At 50.0% G+C, this 9,425-nt stretch overlaps 2 protein-coding genes across 3 annotated transcripts in view; one reads left to right on the top strand and one right to left on the bottom strand.

Annotated features, from left to right (window-relative positions):
• On the bottom strand, positions 1-6,282 carry dlk2 (delta-like 2 homolog (Drosophila)). The gene is made up of 7 exons (XM_068327807.1): positions 6,144-6,282; positions 4,819-4,990; positions 4,282-4,390; positions 3,204-3,261; positions 2,989-3,119; positions 2,773-2,917; positions 1-2,679 (listed from the first exon to the last, which is right to left on the bottom strand). The coding sequence occupies exons 3-7, from the start codon at positions 4,358-4,360 to the stop codon at positions 1,917-1,919; spliced, it is 1,176 nt and encodes a 391-aa protein (XP_068183908.1). The 5' UTR covers positions 4,361-4,390; positions 4,819-4,990; positions 6,144-6,282; the 3' UTR covers positions 1-1,916.
• Positions 6,283-8,997: 2,715 nt separating this feature from the next.
• tjap1 (tight junction associated protein 1 (peripheral)) overlaps positions 8,998-9,425 on the top strand; it is a 17,978-nt gene continuing 17,550 nt past the window's right edge. For both annotated transcript variants that reach the window (XM_068327868.1, XM_068327867.1), the window contains exon 1: positions 8,998-9,305. The gene's annotated coding sequence lies outside the window, so the exon portion shown is untranslated. The remainder of the gene's footprint in view (positions 9,306-9,425) is intronic.

The raw sequence follows: 9,425 nt of genomic DNA, 5'->3' as shown, positions 1-9,425 counted from the left end.
ATCTAATTGTAACATGTATTTGTTACATGCTTTGATGCATTTTTATGCTTTATAAAACATTTATGTCTGAATTTTGGGGGCTTGTAACGGATTAGGGCATTTGAATGGAAAACGCGTCTCTACTTACGTCATTTATTCCAGAACCAATTAATTTCGTAAGTAGAGGTACCACTGTATAATAATTACTATCTTACTAGGTATTTAGTAGTTGTGTTATATGTTAAAATAATTGAAGGTAATAAGGAACTGATTTGTTGACATTAGCAAATCTTATAATTAGCTAACATTTATTTAAGCTAACATCTGAAGCTAACTTTATGTTAGCCTCAGATGTTGTATTCTAACATTAAATCAGTTGTTTTAATTGTCACTCATATTTAATTTCAGAAAATTCCAAAATTACACCCAAATATTTTAGATTTTACTTTTGTTACATTTTCTGTTTAAAAATAAAAATGTAAAATATTTACAGTTTACTGGGAGAAAAATCCAGGATAATTTCTTCTATTTATTTTAACAGAAACAGAAACACGTTTAAATCTATAAATTCACAGCTCGTCATCCTTCAACTTTATTGCACACCTAAAATTCTGGGAACGTAACACTACTGATCAATTTATCACCAATAAATCGATTTTACAGCTGCTGCAGACTCCAGCAGGTTGAAATACTTTTATCAGGTTGTTTTATATTTCTAGCAAAAATCCACCATTATTGAAGTTGTTGACATTATTTTAGACTTACTGAATTATAACTTTAAGTAAATTAAAATTATGCAACAGGAAGTAGTTTTTGCACAATAAAATGTTAAAGAAAAACAGCTACTGCCAAACACACAAACATCTTTACATCAATAATACAATCTTGTCAGGTCTGGAGATATAAGTATGAAGCTGCCGTCTCCACACAGAAAACAATATTTACAACTTTCAACGGTTCGTTTGTTAAAAGAATCAAGAAGCAGCTCTACATTCAGAAAAATCTTAAATTTCCTTTGTGAATGAAATGTTTAGATTTTATTCCAGTTATTTTTGTCTGGATGCTAACAGACATGAGACTGGTGACAGGGTAACAGCTAGCATTGCTTAGCTTGAAGAAGAGAAATGTGGGCAAGAAGACTAAAAATAAGCACAAATTACTATCTTAGCTTTACATGAAGATTGGAAATGGTGAACAAAAAGGCTTTTACGTTAGCATATATCGCTAATTTAACTCAAAAAAATTTAGTGAAAAATTTGTGTATAAACAAATTAAGGGATCTAAAATTATGTTCCCAAAATCTTGAACATTGAGAAATTTCTTTAAAATCCATATTAATTTGAGAATAATTAATGTATTAGCCAGGATCTAAGCTAACATCGTTAAGGTTACCTTGAAGTATAATTTAATTACTAGGCTATATTAGCCCATGTTGACCCAAAATAATTTTGGTTAAAATTACCTTAATTATCTAGTTAAGTTAAACTTAACTATACTAATTAAATTCAGTTAAAATGTTTGCAGGTTGATGCAGATCTGACATATTTTAGGGGATCCATGACACTTTCCGGATGAGCCAATCAGGAAAAGGCATCGCTGGCATTAGTGTGCTAGCAGGGTTAGCGCTAATCTGATCTGAAACATGTTTAATACAAGCTAAAAATCGTTTGAATGGAAAATAAATTTGTGCAAAATGTTCTCTACATGTCTTCATGTTTAATACACATGTGAACGTTTGTGTGTCTGAAGGAGTTTCCAGGTGTGTCCAGGTGTTTCCAGGTGTTTCCAGGTGCTAATATCTGTAGCTGCTCCTGGGTACATCAGCCGCTAACAGAGTCGTGCTCCTGGCAGCGCATGAGGTGCATTGTGGGTAACGTATCACATACTGTTCAGACACGGACGAGTCAGGTGAGGCCGTGACCTCTGACCTCTCAGGTTTAAATGACGTCGGCGTTCATTTTCTTCTTCTCTGGTTCCGCTATGTTCAGGACGCTGATCCGACACTCCTGCTCATCGAGACCGTCACTCTTCCGTCGTCGTTGTCGTGATGATGATGTCATCTGCCAGCCGGGGGTGTGGCCACAGTCCCTGCAGCAGCCCTGCAGTACGAGGGCGGCGGTCAGCGAGACCACACCCACCGTCATGGCCGCTAGCACCAGCAGTACGATGAGTTGGACGTCTGACAGGCCGCCTCCGCCGCTGCGTTCGCTGACCGTCACCTTCAGCAGCCTGTCGCCATGGTGACTGCTGTTTGTGGTCCTACTCCTCTGGCTCCGCCCCCCGGTGGTCAGGTGAGGTCTGACTCCTCCTCCTCCTTCCCACCCCAGCTTCATCCAGCTGCGCTCGTGGTCGTTGTCGCCACTCATTTTTGTCTCACAGGTGACCCCGGCGTACCCCGGCCTGCAGACGCAACGGAAGCCTCCGGCGCCGTCGAGGCAGCGGCCGCCGTTCAGGCACGGCCGGCTCTCACAGTCATCTAGGTTGACGGTGCAGAAGCGTCCGGCGAATCCGGCGGGACAGAGACACGAAAATCGGTTGACGCCGTCCAGACAGGTGGCGCCGTTGGCGCACGGCCGCATCAGGCAGTCGTCCACGTCGGTTTCGCAGCGGCGCCCGGTGAAGCCGGCGAGGCAGCGACACGTCAGCGCGGCAGCGAAGCCGTCGGCGTCCTCGCACAGACCGCCGTTTTTACACGGAGACCTGGAGTCCAAAACAGGAAGTGCAGGAAGAGGAAATAAATTATGAAAAAAGAACAGGAAGTGTTTTGGCGCAAAAGAACTACAAGCCCCACACCTGCTCTGGTGACACGGCCCCGCCTTCAGGTGACACTTCCTGCCGTGGAACCCTTCAGGACACAGACAGGTGAACTCGCCGTTGTCCTCCATCAGGCAGGTGGCGCCGTTCCGACATGGCTGCTGCTGGTCGCACACGGACAGGTCTGAAACGAGGAGGTGCATCGTGGGTAACGCAGGCATCTCGTCCATCCGTCAGGTATGAATGTGGTCTCACCTTTGTCGCAGAAGCGCCCCGCCCACCCCGCTTCACAGGTGCACTGCCACGGCTGCTGGCAGGAGCCGTGGAGGCAGCCAGGCGTCGGCACGCAGCGCTCGCAGTGCTCGCCATCCCAGCCGGGGTCGCACCTTCACACACACAGACACACACACACGGGTCAGTTATGACCCCGCCCAACACCTGTCGCAGTCAGGTGACCGACGAGGCCTCACCTGCACACGCCCGACTCGTCGCAGCGGCTGTTGGTGTCGTCGCAGCTGCAGTCACTTTCTGTGGAGATGAAAGAGAAGGAGGAGGAGGGGGCGGGTCAGAGACGGACCGACTGGAGCGTGACCTCTGATCCCCGACGGCGCTCAGACACGTGTCCCATCGGGGCGACAGCTGGACGGCGAGGGACGGAGACACACGTGTGGCGTCGAGGTGACGCAGGGCAGCGAACGCATCGCGTCTGATGTCTGACGGCTTTGAACCCGGACAGTTTTCAGCTCCGTGTTTAGACCGCCGGCCGTGACCTCTGACCCCGGTCAGGGGAAGCTGTCGGTGGATCGGGTGTCGGGACGGAATCCGGAGGGGTTGGGGGGGGGTTTCAAAGCGGCTCCTGACGCAGAGAAAACAGGCTCGTCCTCGGGGCCCTGGCGGGGCCCAGCACGGAGCTCTGCCGTGGGACCACATGATGGGAGCAACAGCTGGGGGGGGGTGTTACATGAGAATAGCCAGACGACAAAGAGGCGAGGTTAATCTGACAGCTGGGGGGACACCAACCAGATTAATGGAGGACAACAAGCTGCTGAGGAGCCCCCTGGGGCCCCCAGGAGCCCCCAGGAACCTTCAGGAGCCTCTAGGAACCCCCAGACCCTCAGAGCCTCAAGGAGCCTTCAAGAGCCTCGAGGAGCCCCCATGAGTCCCCAGAACTTTCAGGAGCCACCAGGAGTCCCCAGAATGTCCAAGAGCCCCCAGAAGCCCCAGGAAGCCCCAGGGACCCCCAGGAGCTTCCAGGAACCCCCAGAACGTCCAGGAACCTCCAGGGGCCCCAAGACCCCAGGAGCCTCCAGGTTGGCTGTTGTTGTTCTTCTTCTACACTTTTGGTCTGCTGATCCAGGTGTTTCCATGGTTACAGAGAGCCGAACATGATGCTAAGCTAATGCTATGTTAGCGATGCTGTAAATGTTAGCGCTGCTCTGGGATCATGAACCTGTTCAGTGGCGACCCGTCGCTGACCCCGCCTCCGGTGTCACCGCCGACCGCACCCCCACCCCGACTCAAACCCCTGAGGGCGTTCGCTGACCTCACCTTGACCTCTGCAGGGCGGAACGACCAGGACGCCGCAGCTCAGCAGCAGCAGGACGGCCGCAGCTCCGACTGGAGACATGGCGGCGGCGAAGGGGGCGGAGTCTCGGACCTGAGAGAGAAGAAAGAAACTGGGGGGTCTTTTCTGACCTGAATAGAAACACATGGCGACCACTGCACCACCCCCCTACTGACACGCCTCCGTTAGCTCCTCCCCCCGCCACCGCTTCCGTTCACACGGTTTGAAAGTTAGTGAAGTCCACACTGATTGGAGGACGGGCGTCCCGCCGTCCACTTCAGGGATTAAAGACAAAGAACAGAACCAGAACCAGAACCAGAATCCAAACCAGAACCAGAACCAGAACCGGAACCAGCGCTGCAATCAGAATTCGTTTTGCATGCAGCACTAAACTAAGCTAGGCCAACACACCCTGACCCCTCACCCCTGCAGGAGAACCAGAACCAGCACCGGCGCTCCGGACCCCCCCCTTTAACACGTGGAGGTGGAGGTGGGGTCATGTGACCGGCGTCTTTGCATACCTGCTGCTTCCTGCTTTGCTCTGCTGCCGGTTGGACCTCCTCACATCTCCGGGTCGGCCCGGCCCGTCTGCTCCGCTCTCAGCCGGGTTCGGTTGCTGTAGCGACGGACCTTCAGGTTTCTGTGCCCTCACACTCGACTGGCAGGCGGCGAGTAACGACGAGCAGGATCATTCTGGAGATTACAGCGACAAACACAACCTCCGCTAAGACAGGAGCGGACATGCCTGGATTAGTGTGTGTGTGTGTGTGTGTGTGTGTGTGTGTGTGTGTGTGTGTGTGTGTGTGTGTGTGTGTGTGTGTGTGTGTGTAGAACTCACTCACATTCCAAAGGCCACACACAAACACACACACATCTTTTCTGTCAGTGTGTTTGCTTGAGAAAGAAAAGAATGAGATGTGCGTGCGTGTGTGTGTGTGTGTGTGTGTGTGTGTGTGTGTGTGTGTGTGTGTGTGTGTGTGTGTGTGTGAATGGATAGCAACAGGTGGCCAATTTAATGCTAGCATAACACGCTCACTGCTGAAGGTTTGGCTTCCATCCAAATAGTTTTTTATTTTTCTTCTCGTGTGTCTGACAGCTTTTATTCACAAATGCTACATGTAGCATGTAGCATACACATTCACATATAACACCAGGATAGCATTTGCAGGTTAGAATAACCGTCTGATATTTAGCATCTTAGCGTAGCATGACACCACTGTTCAGGCTAATTACGTATGTAGCATGAAGCCGTAGCATGCTAACATTTAGCAGGTTAGCGTGACATGCTAAAATTACTCTGTTTAACGAGACACATATTTATTTAGCGAATTTGGATAAAACGCTAGCATGTTCAATGCTAAGTGTGTCCATGTTCGCGCAACCGAGCTAGCCTTGTGAAGTATTTCTAGTTAGATATTAGCAACTAGCTATTCGCTATTAGATTTTAACACTTTTGATGCTAGCTGTTTGTGATATTTGTTGCCAGTGGTTTGATTTTGTTAGCTTTAGCTTGTAGCTGTTGCTTGCCTGCTGCCATGGCAACAGGAGGCTGGTCAGCTTGGAAACGTGGTCGCTGAAACGTCCTACAGGCTCAAACGCCTCACAGGTGTGACGACGGAAATTTGACGACGCTGTGAGCGTTGAGTTGTCATGGCAACAAGACGTTTACAGCATCAAATGAATCTGGACCCAGACCCGATGGAACGAACAGATCGAAAAGGAGGAGAAGAAGAAGAAGCTCAGATCATCCTCCATCATCTCTCACTAAAGGGTTAATGATCATGCAGAGGGTCTATTGATCTATCAGGTATTGATTGATCAGGTCTCAGCGATGAGGAGCTCTTACCTTCACCTGCCGGCCTCCTCCTCCTCTTCCTCGTCTTCCTCTTCTGCTGATGTCCCAACGTTTAACAATCAGTTCGGCTGCCCTTCCACACACACACACACACACACACACACACACACACACACTTCTGGAGGTAATTGTAGCGTCTGGAGATACAGATGAAGAGACGAGAAGAGTCCTCCTCCTCATGTGACACACCCCCTCACACACACACACACACACACACACACACACACACACACACACACACACACACACGTGGTTGGGCGGAGTCTGTGTGTCTCCTGGTGACTCTGGCGTTAGATTGGACTCATTCAGGTGTTGATTGGACGGTTTCACACTTAAAGTTGTGTTGATGCACAACCGGTTCACACAGAACCGGATCTGGGTTCTGGTCTGGGTTCTGATCTGGGTTCTGGTCTGGGTTCTGATCTGGGTTCTGGTCCGGGTTCTAGATGAAGTTCTGCTGGTTCTCCAGCATCAAGCTTGGATCAGTCTGATGACTTCTTTCCCAGAATGCCGTGCGGTTCGTTTCTGGACTCCTTCCTGCAGACGATCCCTTCAGATGTGTTTCATTTCCCAGAATGCTCGGCGTCGGCGTGCGTCTGCTCGTGTTTCTGCACGTCTGTTTGTTCACATCTCCTGTTAGTGAATCAGATCGACGCCGACGCCCGGCGGGCTGCGACTTGTTTCCTCCTGGGGGGGGAACCCAGAGGAACATCAGGAACATCATCCAATCCCCCCCCAGAAACCTTCAGGCTTCTGATCGTGTAATTGATCGATGAGATGATCTGTTCAGCAATTAATACCCAATAATGCCACCCCCCCCCCACTCCAGTGTTTGTTTAGCTTTGTGGTCGGGGGGAGGTAACTGGACCCCCCCCCATGACGACGTTTGGAAGCTAAATTGGACCACGGCAGGCGTTTGACCACCGCTCAGACGTGTGTGTGTGTTGGAGGGGGGGTTGGCTTCGAGGTGGGGGGTGGGGGGGGAGCGTTGAGGGGTTGATGAGGGTCTAACCTGCCGGATGAAGACCAACGGGGCAGCTGGGAGATTCCTCTGTGACAAACCACCTGCCCCACAATGCCTCTCTGTTTACACAGGAGAAGAATGGAGGGGGCGGGGGGCAGCCTTGACCCCTCCCTCACCACAGCAGCTGAGGACCCCCTCCCCACCCTCCACTTAACATTTAAATGGAGTTCCTTCATGCTTGTGTTTCTTTATAACAACACATTTAAATTTGATTTATCATCCCTTCTTTTATTTTGAAAGGTCAAGACAACTTCCTCTCCCCGCCCACCTCCACTGGTGTGAACCCTCGCCAGTAGAGCGTTAACTGGGACACCAGTGACATCAAACATGATCGCACACACACGGAGGTCGGATGGATGGAGGAGGTGAGGAGAGGAGAACCGATCACTGATCAATACCCGATCGTTTGTGATCACAGCTTCTCTTTACTGGTTTTTCGTTCTGGTCCTGGGAGCTGACAGAGAGACACCAGCAGCTGCTGGGATTCAAACCATTCCTCCCATTCCTCCCATCGCCGGCGTGTCAGAGGACAGAGGGGGGACCCGCATTGTTGTGGAGCAGCTGGACATTGTCTCTCAGCAACTGGTGTGTGTGTGTGTGTGTGTGTGTGTGTGTGTGTGTGTGTGTGTGTGTGTGTGTGTGTGTGTGTGTGTGTGAGAACAATCTGAGGTTCAGCGTGAACACGATCTGATTGGTCACAGAGGACAGGGTGGTATTCCTCCACATAAACTGAGTGAATTCCAAAAGTTGTTTATTTAGTTGTTTGTTTAGTTGTTTATTTAGTTGTTTATTCTAAATGTTGATGTTCAAACTTTTATTTCTGTTTCACGTTCGTTGTCGACACCTGAAACCTGACTGTAGCAACAACGTGTTTACGTGTAAATATGGACAGACTGTAACAGTGTGTGGACACAACACACCGCCTGCAGACAAAACTGAGGGACACACCGCAAACACCTGCAGACAGAAATGAGGGAGAGATTAGAATACCTGTAGACAGAACTGAGGGACATACTGATAACACCTGCAGACAGAAATGAGGGAGAGATTAGAATACCTGTAGACCGAACTGAGGGACATACTGATAACACCTGCAGACAGAAATGAGGGACAAATTAGAACACCTGCAGACAGAATTGAGGGACAACTACAACACCTGCAGACAAAACAGAGGGACAATTACAACATTTGCAGAAAAACCTCTGGGAATCATTAGAACACCTGCAGACAAGACTGTAGGAATCATTAGAACACCTGCAGACAGAATTGAGGGACAACTAGAACACCTGCAGACAAAACAGAGGGACAATTACAACACTTGCAGACAAACCTCTGGGAATCATTAGAACACCTGCAGACAAAACTGAGGGAATCATTAGAACACCTGCAGACAAAACTGTGGGAATCATTAGATCACCTGCAGACAAAAATATGGGAATCATTAGAACCCCTGCAGACAAAACTGAGGATACATTAAGTCCATACCTATAAACCTCCTAAGGTAATAAATACTTAGAGTACTTAAAGTACTCAGTTACTTTGCAGCACTGTTCTGTGGTCACTGTTAGACGGTTTGTTTGTAAACATTACGTTTTTATTGATCATTGATATTTAATTAATTAACATCAGCCGCCTATAAAAGTTGGATCGTAAAAAAAACCGTACAGGTTGCTATGGAAACGTGACTACTGGTTAACCACCTGTACACGTCCACACCAAAAGGTGCGTGACGTCAGCACGCAGGACGTGCGGGGGGGGGGTGAGAAAGGGGGTATCGGGATTCCTGAGGATTACCCGTCATGCCCCGCGGGTAAAGATGGCGACAGCTGAGCAGGGTACCAGATCAACTTTATCCGAGCGGCTGTGGGAGGATCTGTAGCCGTCGGTCGGAGCGCCTCGCCCGGCTGCGTCTCCTCTCGCCACCCCGCGGCACGGAGCTCTTTCAGGGCCGGACCCAGACGCTCCTCCCCGGCCTCGGATCGGTTCGGAGCCCCAATCCTTAGCTCCTCCCTCCCTCCCTCCTCGCCCCAGCGGAGCAGCAGAGCGGAGCTCCGGCTAAACTTTCCTCTCCTCCCGGCTCTCCGGGATTTGTTTTCGGGGAGCTGAGCCGCGCCAGCCGGGCCTCACAGGTAGGAGCCCAACGGTTCCGGCGGGTGTTCGTAGCGGAACGCGACCGGGATTCGGTGCGGGAAATGTGGGTGCAGCTTGTTGGGTGGTGAACTGGGCCATCGTCGGGGCTGTGATCGGGG

The sequence above is a fragment of the Antennarius striatus genome, chromosome 11 (genome assembly GCF_040054535.1).
Source record: "Antennarius striatus isolate MH-2024 chromosome 11, ASM4005453v1, whole genome shotgun sequence".
In the NCBI taxonomy this organism is placed as follows: Eukaryota; Metazoa; Chordata; class Actinopteri; order Lophiiformes; family Antennariidae; genus Antennarius; species Antennarius striatus.
The sequence above is the reverse complement of the archived record's forward strand: the minus strand, read 5'-3'. Positions and strand labels throughout refer to the sequence as shown.

Bases quoted from the DNA above. Each gene is read 5' to 3' on its own strand.
- dlk2 (XM_068327807.1), bottom strand. From the start codon at position 4,360: ATGTCTCCAGTCGGAGCTGCGGCCGTCCTGCTGCTGCTGAGCTGCGGC. The intron at 2,918-2,988 runs GTGAGACCACAT...TCCTCGTTTCAG, and splicing joins GGGGCGCTTCTGCGACAAAG to ACCTGTCCGTGTGCGACCAG. The intron at 2,680-2,772 runs GTGTGGGGCTTG...TTTGGACTCCAG, and splicing joins GGGCCGTGTCACCAGAGCAG to GTCTCCGTGTAAAAACGGCG.